The sequence below is a fragment of the Meleagris gallopavo genome, chromosome 2 (assembly GCF_000146605.3).
Source record: "Meleagris gallopavo isolate NT-WF06-2002-E0010 breed Aviagen turkey brand Nicholas breeding stock chromosome 2, Turkey_5.1, whole genome shotgun sequence".
Classification (NCBI taxonomy): Eukaryota; Metazoa; Chordata; class Aves; order Galliformes; family Phasianidae; genus Meleagris; species Meleagris gallopavo.
The window spans coordinates 56605560-56624677 of record NC_015012.2 but is presented as its reverse complement, the minus strand read 5'-3'; the positions used below and the strand labels follow the sequence as shown (position 1 = coordinate 56624677).

General features: G+C 36.2%; 1 protein-coding gene across 1 annotated transcript in view; it reads right to left on the bottom strand.

Annotated features, from left to right (window-relative positions):
- Positions 1–19118, bottom strand: part of PTPRK (protein tyrosine phosphatase receptor type K) — a 45004-nt gene that overhangs the window by 24202 nt on the left and 1684 nt on the right. The window contains exons 2-3 of the mRNA XM_031552213.1: positions 12362–12524; positions 5799–5959 (exon numbers count right to left, since the gene is read on the bottom strand). Of these exons, the coding sequence (XP_031408073.1) occupies positions 5799–5959; positions 12362–12524 (324 nt within the window). The remainder of the gene's footprint in view (positions 1–5798; positions 5960–12361; positions 12525–19118) is intronic.

Here is a 19118-nt window from a genome sequence, read left to right as displayed (position 1 = left end):
GCTACAAAACTTTATGACATTACTGTACTTGTGAACTCCAGACTCTATCATCCAAAGTAACTTTTTAATGGCTAATATGTATCATCAGTAATTCTACATCTTAAACAATAAATTTTAATAGCAATGTAGATTTATCTGCACATCATTTTTCTAAAGCCAACAAACAGCAAACTGAGAACCAACTAAAACACTGAAGAAATTCTGCCATAGCTTGAGAAGACCAGCTCTGTCTGAGGAGAAGAATCAACAGTTCAGAGTGCTTATTTTAACTCAAATCTTTAGTAGAAAAATAAAACTGCTGAGCACGTTGATTTTAGCTGCCATTTTTACTCTACACAAATATAGAATCTCCAATGAAATCTTCAATGCCCTATATCACACGAATCCTTTTATCAAAACCAAACATTAAAACTGGGTGAAATGATCACATTTAGCCAATTTCTTCTGTGAAATATTGTAAATCAGCAATACAGAGGAACGAAAGTTCCAATTGAAATCTTTTTGGAATGTAACTATAGAAATGAGCAGGGAATACCTGACCTGATCCCACATTCATTTATTTATTTGCAACCAGTCTACAAGTTTCCTTGCAAAGAATCCAGATTAAGAAGTAAAAATCAGGAAAAAAAAAGCAGACACTCCAAGGGTTGGATTTACTTCAATTCTGCCAAAATGCAAAACCTGTTAATGTCTTCTGGAATGAGATCTCCTAGTAGGAAACCCGATTCCTTGAACTGTCACACAAGTTGCTAATTTCAGTGTATTAATGCCTCACTGCATTGCTTAATAATGTGAGTGACATGCAGCAGTCAATCATATTAAATTATATACAATTCAAAACAATTCAGGATTTTCAGTTTTCCCCATTCCATGCTATATACTTACCAGTAATAGGCACTTTAACCCATTGAAGCAGCAAAAAACAACAAGTGAACAGAACATAAGAAATTTATTTCAGGACTATATTAGAAAATGACTAGAATAAAATGACATTAAAAGTTGTTAAAAACCTTCACAAATGAAAGCAGTTTTAAAAATATAAGGCCTACATTATGCTATCAATGTAATGATAGGGACTTGAAAAAAAAGCAAAATTGTCATACTAAGTTTGAGCTAATGTACACAGAATGGAGTGTGGTGTTAATAAGCTATAGGCGAAGAAAAAGAAATCTAGTACAGCTACTAATAACAGCTTCACACAAAATAAATCTGCCTCTAATTCAGAACCATACAATTTTGTTCATCTCTAAATAAAGCAGATGAAATTGTGATGCTGTTGTGTTGAGCCAAGGAAAGGTTATATGGAGAAGGAGCAAGCCAGGTGATCTCAACTATCCAACCCCTTCCACATGGCGTGCCCAGAAGGTTGCCTACCTCTCTTCACTGTCAGTCTCTGTAATGGAAAATATTACCGCTTCCAACTAGCACTGTTGTGCTTGTATTAGGAGACTATCATGCCCCATACACCATTACCAGGAGATAGAGATTTGAACAGGAATTGTTAAAATGTTCTTCTGTTCATGTCTTGTCCTTGCTGGTCAGAGCTGCCTGTGTCTGTGTCTGCCCCAAGGCAGTGACAGTGGACTGACTATTGCAGTGTGCTCACAGCCCAAATAAGCTATTAAAGGTAGTTTGCCTGTATCACTGAACAATACCTATGTAAATAGCGTGAGCTTGACATAAAGCTGAAGGATATGAAAAGTCATACAAGAATTTCAAGAAAAGACTCATTATTAAATGAATTTTAAGTCCACTGATCTTATTTGGTAAGTATTTAGAATCACTAAGTCTAACCCCTTGCACTTTCAGGAAACTGATATTTCACCTCTCTTCACAAACATCTTAAATCACCTGGTTACATTTCCATAGGTCTAAAGTGGACAGATGATTATAAATCTTCCTAGGCACTACCATACTTGATTGTTATTTTAGTTATGAGAATGTCATTTGCAACATTTTCAAAAGGAAGCAGAATATGGCTTGTAAATCTTCTACATTGTGAGTAGACACCCTCTTGACAAAGATGAGAAAGCTCTCACAAAGTAGCAGATAACGATTTGCTGTCAGTCTCAGAAGACAATTTAAATGAAGATCTGCAAAGGCTCTATCAATATTTTCACGTACAACTTGCATAGTGGAATAAAAAATACCTTGATTATATTGGATTTGATGTCAAAGTTATCTTGATTATTTGGGACAAATGCATACATTAATACAGTGAACTAAACAAAGAATGTAAGAGCTAGGAAAGGGAAGTAAAATATATCACTACAAAATGGACCAGTGGATTGGGTAATGATAGTTGGAATTTTAGCAGATAATTGAGTACAAGTCAGCAACATGAGCACAGAAAAAAGGACAAAATATGGTTCAGGTAGTAGTGAGTAGGGCATGTGGATACCTATTCCAGTCAACTTCAATTGAGACAGCTCCTAAAAACTGTACCTGATTTTGGGCACCACAATTCAAAAAATTTATCTATTGGTTGGAAAGTGTTCAGAGAAGAAGAGAGAAAAACTAGAAAACATTAACTATGAAATAATGAGTGAAAGAAGTGGGTTTAGTTCAACTGGAAGAGAGACAGTAGAGAACATAGGAACCATTTATTGTGTAAAAGACTGTTTTACAAGGACAAGAGTGTGTCAGTTCTCCTATCTTCTACGAGTCTCTCAAAAGGAAATTATTCAATCTCCAGCAATGAAGATTCAGTCTAGACAAGCCTAATTAGGAAAACTTGGAGTGAGTAGTAATGACACTCAGTTGTAACAGTCAGTTAATAATCATAGAATCATAGAATCTCCAAGGTTGGAACACACCCACAGGATCACACAGTCCAACTGTCCACCTATCACCAATACTTCTCACTAAACCATATTCCTCAACACAACGTCTAAATGTTCCCTGAACACCTCCAGGGTCAGTGACTCCACCACCTCCCAGGGCAGCCCTGACCATTCTTTCAGAGAAGTAGTATTTCCTAACGTCCAGTTAGGACGTAAGTAGTATTCGGTGAGAAAACTGAGTTTTGGTTGAAAATTTTTAGAAAAAGTAAGACAACCCATAGCCAGAAACAGTCTAGATCAGTCTAGAAAGTATACAAATCCATCTCAAGATAGAATAGGGATTAAATGTCTTTGCATTTTAGATTTAAATCTAATTCCTAAAAGAAGAGCTTTCAGCATTAGATATGGCATAGAAATAAACGGGTTGGCCACTCCCAACATCTGTTGTTCTTTTTAAGGCAATTATGAAGTTGAGAAGCTTACTAATTAAGGTCAACTGAGACATTTAATTAATACGGGGATATTTGTATAGAATGAGCAAACAAAGCATTCTTCTTGGATCTACAGAAACTTTTCCCTTTTCTATTTTTTTTTCCTTCTTATTACTCAGTTAGAAAACTGAGTTTTGGGTGCCAAGTAACACTGATACGGATCTGAATTTTTTACATGTGTCTTTTAAGAGAATTTTACTTTCACACGTTAGTTCATCTAAACTCAATTTGAATGCTTTGGGGAAAAAAGTTTCAGAACTTTCAATTTACCTATTTATTTATTCTTCAGATAGCACTGACTAGAAGTAATTTTGTGATAACAGCATAGCTATCTTTTACATAAAACAAGCTGTTTCAACGTTCAACCATGCAAGGAGATGAAACTCATGCAGGAATGGATAATGAAGGACTAGGGTCCTCACCTAACACAGCTGTCGGCACAAGTGGATCATTGGGCACTGCAGGAAAACAAAGCTCATGAAGAAATACATTACCTTCAAATTGTGTATTTTTAAGAATAAAAACAATATACTTTAAGAATAAAATGTCCAAGTGGTAACTAAATCCTATTAATTTTTTACAATAGGAAAACAGAATGAATACAGAGTTACAGAATGTATCCTGAATAAAAGAGAAGTGAAAGGTGGTGATTTTGGTTTCAGAAATGTAATGACAAAGAGATTCTTGCTGATATGAAATAAAGAAGATATTGCGTGCAATTTAGTTTTTGAAAGGGCTCCTCTTTCAATATTGTTCTTTTTCTTCACAATAAAGATTCATATTCATAGGCCCAGGTCTTTTCCTTTTAAATTAATTCTCTCATGTAATACTTGAATAGCATCTCAAAATAAAAAGGTATTCCTTCAAAAGACTTAGAAGTAATTTAAAAGAATTACATGCATATTTACAAGCTACTAGCTTTTTTTAATGCACAATAATAAAGATACTGCTTTTAATGAGTTTAAACCAGATACACAGATTTAACTGCTTGTACAAAATTCACAGAATTCATTCTTACAACTAGAACTGTGCACAGACATATATACTGTTTTGGATGGGAATGGCAGAATCCAAAATTAATTTTGTTCCAGTATGGAACAAAACATTAAAACATCTATAGCTCTGTGACAAAATGGAGCTCCAATTCTGAAGCAAATTGCCTAATAGTGTGTCTATAGCTGAAAGCCCGAAAACCGGAAAGGTTGTTTTTTAATTTGTTTGTATTTTTAACTTCAGAACATATAATGATCAGGAGAACTGAATCCTCCAACATCCCCAAAATCACACACCTAGGATGCTGGAAAAGTGTTATCTCAAACTCCTTTGCCAGTCAACTAGGTCAGCTACTGTGGCCGGGCCTTGTGGACTCATGACTTCAGGTCAGTTCATCCAGAAGGCTGCCCAAGTGCCTGGCAGTCCTGCTCAGTATAAACCACGTAGGTTCCTGATGGATACTTTGTCCAGGATCTACAATAACAGCCCAAATTGAACTGTCTTTGTAAAGCTGTCTCCACAAATTTCAATGCCATTAAGACATCAAACTTTGGAGAATTTTCAAACAGTTCTAGCCAAAACAGCACAAAACCTCACAGGCTGGTACTATTATAATTGGTTATGAGACACCTTAAATGTTAGCACTCTGCAGTTTTGCAGTTTGGTAAGCCTCAATAAACTAAGCAATAATCCTTCTCCAAACTCCATTTCCCTTAAAACAATCAGGAAAAAAATTTACAGCCTTAAGGGATGCATTTTGCTGAAGCACGAAAAGCAGTGTGGGAGGTGGGAGAAGGGGTGCTATGCCCAAATGACAGAAAATTCAGAAGCAGCTCAGACTTCAGACCTGTTTAAAACCAAATCCATGGTGCTATGGAGTCAGATTCCTGCCAGCTCCAAGGCAGAACTAGTTTAGAGACAAAGTTAGTGGAGTGTCTTGTTTTTGTGTGTGCCATGCTGCAGATGCTGGAAGGCAGGCAAGGCTGGACTTTCAGTTGTAACTACAACCCAGACTCTTAACAGTCAGAAGCTAAAACTGTCAAATTTTGTCAAAATAAAGCATCTGGCAAGTCTACAACAAAGAAATACAAATATAGAGCAAATCTGTTGATGTATTAACAGGCTTTTCCCTAAATTTCACAAACAGCCATGAAATTTGTCAATGTTTCCTTCTGTTATAATGTCCTTTCTGCCAAAAGAAAGAATATTTTTTGGACCTCATATTATTATTCATTACAGACATGGTGTTATGCAGTAATATTTAACATTTTAGTATAAAATATCCTCAGAAAGGAAAACTATTTCAGAATTTAATTGAGACATTTCAGGAATGTAATTTTTCCCTGAGACCAGTATCTGAAACTACACGAAAATATTTAAACAATTGGCCATACATCACCTAAGGATAACATGTGAATGTTCCTACTCAACATCCCTTTGCGTTTACTGGTCCTCCTAGAAAGCCTAGAGCTTAGAATAATTTTCCTAAAAAACAAGTAGAATACCTATAGAAGAAAATCAAATTACTTACATCTGGGGCTGAAGTTATGAGAGTCCATAAATGTGATTGAAAGGGGATCCTCTGCATGCAAGGTGCTCTGGTCAGCGTAGCTTCTATCCATCGCATTCACCATGTGTGTCATCTCCTGACGGGTGGTCCCCATGGCATCCTTGCGCTTCTTTGCAAGTTTGCTGCCCAGCCAAAAAAAAACACCCATACCACCTTAATATTTGATGAATACTGATGTCTACAACAACAATTATCTATAATCCAAGTGACAGAGGAGTTTGACTGGTTTTCCTATATAAGCCTTTGCCGGTATGAAATTGATAAAACTACGTACCTTGCTATAAAAGAGTTATGATGGCATGTTTTAGATACACACACAAATGCTGTAATTAAAGTTCTAACTTCTGTACCCTGATCATATTTTTTCCTGCAGAGTAATTACACTAATATAAACAAATTAGAGAATATAATTACATTTTAACTGAAATGATAAATAAGAAGCATCTGTGCATGCAGTTCTATCAACCATCTCCATTTAAATCTGTGTTTTGATTTTATAAATGGATAATTAATTCCTCTTGCTTTCCATGTTAAGAAGAAATCATTTATCTTTCTAAATGACTCCGTTAGTCAAAAAACCACACTAAGAAATAAAAAGAGAAATACAATTATTCAAGATCAATTCATATTACCTTTTATGCTAGAAGTTGTTCCTCACATTCAGTATATAAGACACAACATGATACCACCGTCTTTGCTCTTGATACCAAAATTTTGTTCTTTAAAAAACAAAAAGTCCCCCACTCTCATCATTCTACATGAAGTTTGGGAATATCTCACATCTTGATATTAACAGCCTTACTCTGTATCAAAGCAAAGCTGTTAGCAATCTAACCTGTGAAACTAACCCTTCAAAATTAACAGGTAGTATCCTTAAAGGGACATTTTCTCCTTTGGATGAAGACCTGAAAGGAATATCCATTCTGAAGTCCTCAGAGACAGATGGAAGTAGATGCTACATTTTAATTATCACTTTAAGACTACTCTTAATAGAGTAGCACAAAGTCTGTGAAACAGCATGAAATGTAGTTTAGATTTTTAGGAATCTGTAACATACACTGAATTGTTTTGTAATCTTAATATTTTCTTCCTGTTTTCAACCGAAGCTGTGATAGCAATTTAAAGAGAGCCAACCTGCTTCTTTGCATGAATCTGATGTTATGTGGGAGAAACACAATCATCAATGAAAATATCACACTCTCAAAAGAATATATATTTAAAGCACAGCATAACTTCACGAGTTTTTTTTTCTATAAACAATCATATGAGATATCCTGGTAAGTGTTTGTACAGTGCTTATCCTATATTTCTCTAAATAAGAGGACATCAGTGGAAATTATCAATTCATGTAGATCTTAAGTCCTGGGAAAACCCACCACAAATATCCTATACCATTCTCCCTAGGGAAAGGAGCACTTCATGTCTCGCATACTTTCTTCCTCAGTGTTAGAAGACCGCTTTTCCAAGCTAATAGTCTTAGTTTGCAGTAAGGGGCTACACAAAGTAGACTACACAGAGACAAAGCACACCTCAGAGTAACCAAGTTCCTTCATTAATCAGACTTATCTTAGATCTTTTTCCTTTTTTCTGTTTTTCCCCCTCTCTTTCACTATTTGTCTAGTCGGTTAATTACAATCAGAATCCCAAAGATGGGCTCTAAATATATAATTTTTCACCTTGTGGTGTACATGAGAATTCTGTTTATTTTAGTTGTTCGGTGAAAAGTAAAAAAAAACAAAGCAAAAACAACCCAGAAAACTGAAAAAGTGACAGCTAGACGCCTTATTTTATCTTTTCTCCAGACATTCATGTTTACTTAAAAAAAGCTGGTTTAAACAATACTCTGGTTGAACAAATGTTTTAAGCGCATCAGAACTTTCAGGTGTGAAACTATTTGAGCTCTATAACTGGTTCCCAATGCTATCAAAGCTTTTGCAAAACTGGCATTTCTAGATCAGACTTTTTATTTATTTATTTATTTTTAAAGTTTCAAAGCCTTTCAGATATTCTCCATACACTGAAGATTGCATTTTTCTAAAGCCACCTCAGGAATGGAACAAAAAGACTATTACGTCTTGTCTGTCGACTGCATTAAGCTCTCCTTTGAAGAATCACTTTGTAACAAAACTTGCTAGCTATGCTAAACAAATCAACAGCTATTAAGCTTTCAAGTTATTAGCTTATTACAGAAACAAGGTTTATAATTCTTATGCTCTGCTTTGACTTCTAAAAAGGCCTATTGTGTTCTAGTATTGCTGCTCAATGTAGGACAGTTTTATTGTTTAACAGCTCCTAATTCCCCCTGGGCTTGATTTTTTTTCCCTCTCTTCCATATGCAATCTATGCTTGATGATAGTTAAGCAAATCACTGTGCAGCACTGGAGGCTGAACTGCAAGTGATTCTCATTACACGCTGAAGATTCCGTGGCCCGAACCTGTGCAGGTGTTGGTGAAGGGGAGCTTGAAGGGAAAAGTGCTCAATCCTACTGTGGAACTGCACAGTTAATTATCTCTAGCTGAAGCAACTGTTATTTAACAAGGAAATTAAAATTCATCACAATATACCAGAGAATGGTAGTTAGCTGAAGTCAACAAATCTGCTTAAAAATGTGGAAGAGCATCACTATCAGACACAGCAGCCATCAGAGGACTGGAGTGCACTCTTTGATCCCTCTCTGAAATCAAGGGCTTTCTGCATAACTTCAAAAATAAGAATGCATTTTCTTGGTCACAGTCAAAACCATTGCAGCCCTCAGAAAAACTCACTTGGTCAACACCACATAGAAAAATGTTAATTTTACTTCAGTGAAGCAAAATCTTATTCAAACCTTTGTCATACAGTGAGATCCACACTTTAAAATCTGTCTGTAAAGCTCTCGATAAGCCAGTAGGCAAAGGCTTCGTTACAGAAACATATTTCTGTAAAAAAGATTAATAAAAATCTCCAATGTTCCTAGCATTGGAACAGAGGTGCTGCTCTCCCAAGGGTAGGGCACTGACTTGTTTATAAAGGGCTGGCACTCATGCATTTATGAAGGAGAAGTGGTGCATAGGACCACTTCTGACCTGATATGTTACGAAAGAACACTTGTGATTTATAAGCACAGGACTCTATCTAGGAAATGGGAAAGGAGATTTTTTTTCTTAGTGTGATGCATCACTGTGAATCATAATGCAAATTAAATTATGATTACAATAAACTGACACTCATGGGAAAAACTAGCAAAAAGCAAAAGTGTCAATATACAGTTAGAAATACAATATCCCTTTAAAAAAAAAAAAGCAGGGAGTAACAAAAACCAAGAAAGCACATTTTCAAGCCTGAGAATAAGGTGAAATCACTATCAATAAAACTTTAGGAAAATTATAAAGACTTTTTCTTTTTTTAAAAAGGGATACTGCATCATTAAAACATGTAAAATAGTAAGTCACCCGTATTCTACTTACAGATAGTAGGAGTAAGAATAGTAGCTCCTCCTGGCAAGCAAATCACAGACAGTGGAAAAAGAGAAGCAATGGTGAATGAAAAGCGTGACTCTGTCACATTCAATAAAGCAGAGAAATGTGCGTTTAAAAAAAAATTGAAAAATTCATGTTTCTTTGGTTAGCATTTCAACTTGCTCATGCACAAATTAGCCTTACTTTGCCATGCAATTAAAAAAAAATACGCTAGCATATAAAAATGATTGTTGTTTTTAGAAAGATCACTTGAGAAAATTACATGCTGAGGTTTCATTTATTGCCAAAAAATTTGAAAATTAAATGGATTGTGTACTTTCAACATGCAGTTCAGCATAATATAATGATTACCACCTAAATGTCATGACAAATGAACAGCTGTGTACAAGTCTTGTGCAGTAAATATGTGTTTTACTTTTCAGTTACAAAAATAAAGATGGCATTAATAAATACATTTAAGCAGAAAACAAGTTTCATGTCATTTAATTTGACATCGTTATTGGTACACAGGTGTAGATATATATGTTTGCATACATATTATATGTAGCTATATGAGTACACACATAATAGAGAACGTACAGATATGTGTGTACTGACATATGTACCACACATTTCCTGAATGCAAACATATGTCTGATTTTAAAATCTTACAATTGAAAATGCTGATGTATTCATGCTAAGCATTAAGAATATGGAAGGGAAACAAATGGAAGGAAATGAAGAACGTTTGGAGATAGTCCAACAGTGATTTGAAAAAGAAACAAAAAACAAAAAACAAAAATGGCATTGCTTGTTAAAGATGCAGTATCCCTTTTCTTAGTTGGTTTGATGACTCCAGTAAAACTCTGTACGAGCTCTTAAGAGCTTAATTCAGTAAAACTTCAAACCAATTTGCACAAAATGATCAGGCGAAGCCCATGAACAAAACTGCTTAGTACTCTATTTTTCTATAAAATGTAATGCTGCATTTAATCCGATTTAGATAGCTATGGCAGGGCACAAGGCTTAATAAAGCAATGAAAATGCAGAAACCGTTGTTTTATTGATGTTTCTGTGAAATAAGTTGAGGTCAATTCAGGTACCAAAAGGGATACTACATAATGGATCAGCAAATATGTACACTACAGCAGATGAATAAAACTGATCAGTTTTCAGCCCCACACTCTAACTGATGTGTGCTTATGTATGTGTGAATGTGTCAGTGTTGGTACCGCTGCTCCTGGCTTTGTTATACGGATGGACCTGGCTCACTAGATGGACTGAACTCACTCAGGTATGTAACCTGAGACCTTGACTAAAGCTGAAATTAAAACAGTGGTCCACTTTTCCTAAAGGGGGGGACTGACACTCCTACAAAATATGTGACAGACAACCAATTAAACTATCACGAAGAAAAATGACCAGACACTAAAGATTTATTAATCAGGCTTATTTCTCACCTATTTTTAATACAGAATAGTACAGGAGCTATTTCTTTTGTTACCTGCAGAACTAGCCAAACCCATGTGGAAGTGACTGACAGTACAGAGTAACAGACAGTCTCACACACGCACACACACAGGCATCTATTAAACACCAGGGGAGCACTGCAGCACACAGCCAGGAGCTGATATTCCTCAGCACATCTCTCACAATGATGATAGAAAATAAGAGATTTATTCCTGAAAGCTGAAAAACAACTTCTTGTTGGTTTTGTTCTTCAAAAGTTGTGTAAATAAAGAAAATTGCCTGACTGTGTGTCTTTTTTTTGGTAGTGATGAGTTGGATCTTTTGCATATGTGTTAATTCTCAACCACAGAGTAAACAACAGAGAAAAGTAAAAGCACTTTTGGGAAAAATCACGTATGTAGCTAACTAACACAGAACACTGTAAGCATACCTAATGTTTCTAATGCAGACGTTTCTTCTCCAAGTTATATATCTCCAGGGATAATTGTAAAGAGGCAATAAATTAAAAAAATCTAATGGAAACCAGTGATTATAACATATAGAATGATCTTAGGCACAATTGTAATGTTTTCTTACTCTTTAAAAATAATAGAAAGCTGTACTTCAGAGGAACATTTGAAACATTCACGAATATACCCTTCATCAAGGATTCTAAGGAGGGAAAGGGAAGGCAGCACACAAACACCTGGAAGACAAAGGTCTCATTCTATGCAGGAGCGATCTGCACACCAGGAAGGGGACAGGCTGGGGAAAGGGCAAACAGAGAGGAGGAATTTCTATTGGGGAGCTACGGTGCTACGACTACAGATTTACAGAGCCACATTATGAACTTTTATGTCAGGTTAAAAGAGTTGCAACTACTGGGGAGCGAACACTCTTAAAAAGCGCCCGAGCAGCGCTGGAGCAGCAGCTCACACTCAGCAGCAGCAGCGCGCTGTGCCGAGCTCTCGTGTTACAGTTCCCGCAGATGGCGCTATTGCTTATTGTCTAAGAAAGCACTAAAAAATTAAAATTCATTCAGATTAATACACTTTTAAACAATTTCATGCACTAAGGAGTCACTAGATAATTTTACAGTGATGTGGTATGACTTTTAAGAAAAAACTAGGTTTACAAGAGCATAAACAGAGGTATAAAATTACATTATTTTGCAAGTTGGATAATATGAGGATACAAACAACTCATTAGAGCTGCATATGGCAAATCAAATTCATTAGCTGATTACAACATAAAAAGTGCACTAAGTTACTCTTTTTATTTTTCTTCTTCATAAATAAGACCCATTAATTTCAATTCCACCCATTCTAATATTCTGTACGTTCCTCCAAGTGCAACTTAAAACTACCCAGAAATGAGTAGGTTTGAGAAAATGTGTAGTTATCGTATCCCAAATATCAAATAAAACACTCTTTAAGCCCATCACAAGAACCGAGGAAAAAAAACCAAACAAACAAATAATCCAACAGGAAATACAATGAACTCATTCAAAAGCTGATGTGAGCTACTGGGCCCTAGGCTACTTATTTATTTATTTATCTAAAGACCTGTAAAAAAATTCCTTTTAGTCATTGTTTGATATAGAGGAAAAAGCAAATAATCACAAATCATTTTCTTACCTTTTTTTTACGATTAATACGACAACAAGGAGAAGCAGGATGAATACCAGAATTCCAGCACTTATTCCTGCTATTTTCACCACCCGATCTGTCTGCTTTGCTGGATCTGGAATCACCTCAGGTTCTTCTGTTGCTGCTGCTAAATTAATAAAAAAATAAGTTGCTTATATTGGTAAGTACTAGAGACATGAAAATTAACGTTGATGATAATCTCCAAATCTGTGCTCATACAGAAACCAGAATACAGACACATGTATTGTGTTTACACACCTACATACATATATATAGAGATTTATGTACTTCAATCAATATGCAATACAAATCTGCAAAGTCTGTAAGTGACTATGTGTTTGTATACAGGTGTGTATATGTAATTTTGCATGTACAGAAGTGTTGTACACATCTGGGTTTACAAAGCAGAAGTGCATTTTTACAATCTATCAAATGAATCACCCCACTGTTAGTTTTACAGATACTAAATATGGAATATTTAACATGAAATAGCAAGATTATATAACTTCCAAAGAGTAAATCAACCTGCTGCCAGCACCTTACACAGTGTAGTCCTTTTCTCTTACACACTGTTTCAGTTCACCTTTGCTGAATAATTCTCCAAGGAGCACCTAGTCTGAGTTCTGCATTCTATACCATAAATCCATTTTATTGTAAGTGTGGCTTGAAGTTTTGATTCTCCCCATAAAGCCATCCACAAATCCAAGCCTAGATTCAGCAACAGTTTTATTTCTGTGTATAAAAAAAAAAAAATCACTGTTCTACACACAGAGATGAAGTCATTCTGCAATTCAGTTGAGCAGGCTGAGGCCACAGGTTACAGCAGAGAGGAAAGCAGAATATTTCAATGTGCACAGCTATTCGGTCTACACCTTTCTGCATCACAGTCTAGTGTACAAAGGATCAGGAACATGGGATTTTTCAGCCCGGTGGAAATATCAAAAAGTATAAATAAGTTTCAGCTGGGGGTAAAATCCCATGAGGTGTTTACTTGCAAAACAGCAAATAGCTTCTCAGTTTCCTGATTCCTTCTTTCTAACTCCGTGGGGTTAATGCTTTGTCTTTCCCCTGCTCCCAGAGCGAATGTGAGCTCGCTCTCTCTCCCTCTGATCAGTTCTCTCTCCTTCTCCAAATGGCACACACGCAGCAGATGCCACTTAACCTCTCCCCTCTCACAGCAGTCGCATGTGAGGTATTTACAAGTCACTGGTAACATCATGTGTACATCGTTACACACAAAACAGCCTTTATGTTGGAACTGAAATGCTTCTCAGGAAATGAACAAAACCAAAAAGAATGATAAACTAGGTAAAGCCCCCCCAGAGAAAGACTGTAATTCCCTCAAGAGCTAGACTCAAGTTTCTCTCAGAAAATCACTGGAGTTGAGATCTGGGGTGAGTACAACCCAATACTTTCTGATTTTAGCCACATTACTCATAACACTTCAATTTGGATTTCCTGTGCAGGAAGACATTTTAGGAAGAGACGGAAGGATCGGGTAGTATTAAAAAAATCATTTTTTATTACTTGCTTGTGTACCTGCATCTCAGCAGTATCTGAATCACTCACTAACACCTTATTCTCAGGTAAGAACATGCTGACTTCCAGACAGCCCTGCAAAAGCCAGGCAGACAGTGAGAAACCTGGCAGTGCTTTAAGCTTAAGATTTCATCACCATAATAATCTTTCTCTCATACAGCTTGAATTCTGTCCACTGAGACATATGAAATGCATCATAGAATCATTAAGGTTGGAAAAGACCTCTAAGGTCATCTAATCCAAACATCCACCTACCACCAATACTGCCCACTAGACCACAGCCCTGAGTATTTCCTTCTCCTTAAATACCTGCAGGGATGGTGATTCCACCAATTCCCCGGAAAACATGTTCCAATGTCCAAACACTCTTTCTGAGAAGAAATTCATCCTCATATCCAATCTGAACCTCTCTTGGTGCAATTTGAAGCCATTTCCTCTTGTTCTATCACTGTTACCTGGGAGAAGTGGCAGACCCCCATCTCACCACAATTTCCTTTCAGGTAGTTGCAGAGAGTGATAAGGTCTCCACTAAGCCTTCTCTTCTTCAAACTAAACAATCCCAGTTCCCTCAGTTGTTCCTCATAAGACTTGTGCTCCAGACCCCTCATAAACTTTGTTGCCCTTCTCTGAAACGCTCCAGGGCCTCAGTGTCTTGTAGAGATGGGCCCAAAACTCAACACAGCACTCAAAGTGCATCCTCATTACAGCTGAGCACAGGGGGACAATCATTCTGTGTTCTTGCTGATTGCACTATTTCTGATACAAACTAGGTTTGCCATTGGCTTTCTTGGCCCCCTAGGTACACTCACTGCTGGCTTAATTTCTGCAAAGCATCTATCAGCACGTACAGATGTCTTCCTTTGGTGCAGTTTTCCTGCTACTTTGACTCAAGCTTATAGTGATGCATAGGATTGTTGTGACCCTTCCCCTCTGCATAAATACATGTCATAAATACACGTCCATATTCCCAGTGGACTCAATACTGGATATTTTTTGTATTATATGTTGTTGAGGTATCTCGGGCAAGAGTCAGAGTGAGGAAAGTGATGTGTGTAGCTGCATATACACAACACACACACACAGGCTAGAGCTAGTGCCATATAACCATATGATGCCATCTAAAAGGACGTGCTAGAGATAATTTTTAGTGTGGAATTAAAAGGTGTTCACAATTCTAAACACTTATAACTCACCAACATGATTCACTGAGTTGGATATAGTGAACATGAATGAACATTTGATAAGCAGCAGAGTCAAAAAATGAATCAGTAGAATCAAAACATCATTGAAAGCTGAACTATAAATGGCTTTATTTAGGAATGGAAAAAAAACTTCGTTCATATATGGAACACTGAGAAACAACAAGGACATGGGAAGGGTGGACAGTGAGAATACTGGAGCACAGCAGTAGCTGTGGGGTTTGGAGTCACCATGAGTACCAAAGGAGTGTAGCTGAGAAGCACTGAGCACACAATGAGAAACATTGCTCAAGCTGCAGAACAAGAATAGCCTGCACAAGAGATTTAGTTGTGTGGATGGATGGAGATTTGAGGCCCCGTCTCTGAGACATTTCAAAACACAAATCACAAGAACTGGATGTGACCTAAACGTGCATTTTGAAAGCCACAGACTCAAAGATCTATCCAAAGCACACACTTTGAACGACATAAGGATGATGGTATTTCCACAGCAGTATTAATGAGAGATGAGAGAGTAAAGGGAAGTGATTAAGAGACCTATCTCAGCTTCTCTGCAGAAAGATATGACAGTTGAATTTGGATACTCAGTAACTGTTCCAAATGTAGTTTTCTGTCCATGTACTTAGAATAATGACAGGGAATCAGAAGGATATCAACTGCTTGTCCATTTATTCTCGTTTCTTTACACAAATGGGTTTGAAATACGAGACAGTAACTCATTCTGTTGACTTTAATACTGTTCAGGAGACAAAGCTGCTGCCCACTGGAAACATACGAAAGAGTCCTAAATTAGGGGAGAAAAATTATACTAAATAGTCTTAGGCTAGGCATGCATGTACCAATGGTTGAGTGCCATATACCCAAAACATTGAAATTCACTGGCAAAATGCTATCCTTCTCTCTTGTATCAACAATGAAATTCCTTTTGATGTAAATGAAGCCAGGATTATTACATGTATGTTTTCAGCCACAGATAATATATACATTCTCTAACTAATGATAAGTTTAGAGATTATATGAAAGTAATTACAGATATAAATTTCTGCAATATATTACATGTATTTGCACTGTGTGCACATCTTTTTAGTATTCTGAGAAAGCCATTGAATGTAGCATAGTATCCTTTAATGACATTCAGAAATTTGAAAGCTTTACATATTATTTTTGTTTTAATTTTGATATTTTATTGATTTATTTCTCCTATTGCCTCTGCTATAAGAAAGCAATTGTACAAGCAGTCAGACATATGTAAGAGGAATATGAAAGGAAATAAAAATACACAGGGAATTTTAAAAATTCTGTATACATAACTGTGTTAATTAGGAGATGCTGAAGCAGCAATGTTCCCGTAACTGTGGTAAGGCTGCACATTTTGATGTACTAAGAGCATACAAAGACTTGCCATAACAATGCAGCCCTGCCAGAGACAAAGAACCATATGAGTGTACAGCAAAACTGCAGTGACTTGTGTGAACTTACACATATAAACACAAAGAAAGAAAACAGAGAAACCTTGTGTTTGTTTTAACCCCCCACTACAAGATTGCGCTTTCTGGTTGTTACTTGCTCAAGAACAACCTGGGAAGAGAAACTCCTGACATTTACTCAGAATTTGCTCTCTATGCCTTCTAGACTACAGGACTGCTAGGAATTCTCTTTCTCTTAAGCGGTTGTTACACAGGCTCAGTTGTTGTTTTTGCTAAATGAAACAACTCAACAACAGCAGGAACAGAGCAGCTTTCAGGCTAACTTTTGATGCATTAGTTCCCACCTGAGTACATGTTATTCTTAGTGCATTCAGTCTAAAGTTGTTTTTCTTCCCATTTCTGATACGGCAGCACAGTAGATGACTGTAGTAGGTTCCTAAGTATATGTTGGGAAGACAAGTTTGTTCACTTATCATAGCCATATTCTTTATGATTTTCTACTTCTTTTTCATCTAACACTAACCATTAATTTTTTCATTTTTCTGCTTTTATCCATTTCTTCCTAGAAAAGAACTTCCCTACATTACTGTTAACATATTTTCTGCATAGGACTAGATAACATTATTTCACAGTTTCTCTTCTAGTGATTGGGGCCCTGCGTGTCACAGGGCGGTTGGAGATTCATGATCATTGAGGTCCCTTCCAACCCTAGCCATTCGATGATTCTGTGATTTGCGAACATAAAAATAATAAAATTTTCAACTACTGTATATTTCTAAATAAGGCAAAAACTGTAAAAATTATTAAAGTTATACAAAAATCTTGCCATACTAATTCCTAGCATTCTTTTTTAGCAATCTAGTCCTACAATCCCTTCTGATACCTTGAACAGCAGACTGGATTAAAAGACAATTTATTAGTTCAAAAAAGAACCCAGCATAATAACACAATAGTAACAGTGATCATAGGAAAATGAACTCTGTATCAGCTTTTAATTCCTTTGGCCAATCTTACTCTAATAGGCATTTAAATAAGTATTACATTTTACAGTATCATCTCACATTCGTGTATTACTATCTTTTATACAATTTGACCCTTCAAGTCTTTACCCATCTCACACAAAATTTAAAGGAAGATTTTTTGATTTGACATAGGGAGTAACTATATTCTCCCCCACAAGAACAGCTAGCTGCACAGATTTACCAACCGAATAGAGAGGGGGGAGCACTTGATTCTTCCTCTTACCAGTTTGACTTCCATACGACCTAATGAATAGTAAAAGTAATCATATTCCACAGACCTATTCACAAAATTTGTAAAATACTTCATCAAGTGATGTTGGCTCTGTACATTACCAATAATTGTCACCAAATAAGTAGTAGCTTTCCTCATTCTTTTATAGATACTCAAAGGTTAGTCAATCAGCTGACTTGCAAGAACAATAACATGAATCTAAACTGTAAACAGAGACTAGGACTGGTAACATTCTCAAATACAGTAAAATTGGTGAGATAGAGTCCATCCCATTCCCATAAATTTGTTGTATTCAATTCCTCTAAAATTTCTTCAGTAAAATTCCAACACCCACTTCTAAAACTGACTAATATTCATATCTAACTCTTAAAGTGTGGCATAAGGAATTAAGTAACGGCACATATTGCTTTCCCGTCTTCTCCTTCCTCCTGTGGCTCAGAATTTACAAACAGCCTTGGAAAATTGTCAGAAAATTTATGAGACTCAGCACAAAATCTATTCACCTACACCTTCCTAAGGAGGTGGTGTTGGAATGAATATAATGCTATTCTACTCCATCATCCAAATGAAATTATTCAGGCAGAAAACTCTGGTAGAATTTCACAGGGCTGTTTGTATGATCCCACTTGGAGAACAGCCAGCCTTCGAAAAGACAGCCTTTAAATCAGAGGTTTTGAACACGATTTTATATGTAACCTTCTTAATGTACTGTTTGACTCTCTTAACATTCACAGCATTTTATACTGAGTTTCTTTTCTGTGAGTTAGAGAAGAAACTCTGTTTTATGCATGGTTAAATCTTCTATTTGAATATACTGTATTTTCTTTGAATGTTAATTTCTGTTTGTGGCAGGTCTTTGAATTCTCACAGCTAGTGTTACTGCTGCATAGTTTGATATTCAAAGTAACTGTTCAAGATAATCTGATCTGCATCTTTGTTATGTGGGACTCAAAAACTTTTAATTAAAACTGGGAATGACGTCTGAATGAGTTCAATAAGGTAACATCAGGATAACATCAAATAAAATCAAATGAAATTGGTGCTCTATCCAGCTCTGGCAAAATGTCAGTCTACCACCTGAGAAAAATGTTCTTTGAGAAACTATGTGAGATTTTCTGATAAATATTTTCTTTCAGATTGGTCTGCTGTACATTATAATCATCAGCCCAGAAAGACCATTCTGTCTCTATCAGTTTTGTTCTGCTGTTGCTCTGTTAAAATGATAATCACTGTCTAATTAAGAAAAAGTTTAGAAGTCTGAAAGTTAATTAATAAATTCAAGTTCAGAGAGAGGAGATTCATTACCCCTTTTAGCTTAATTACTTA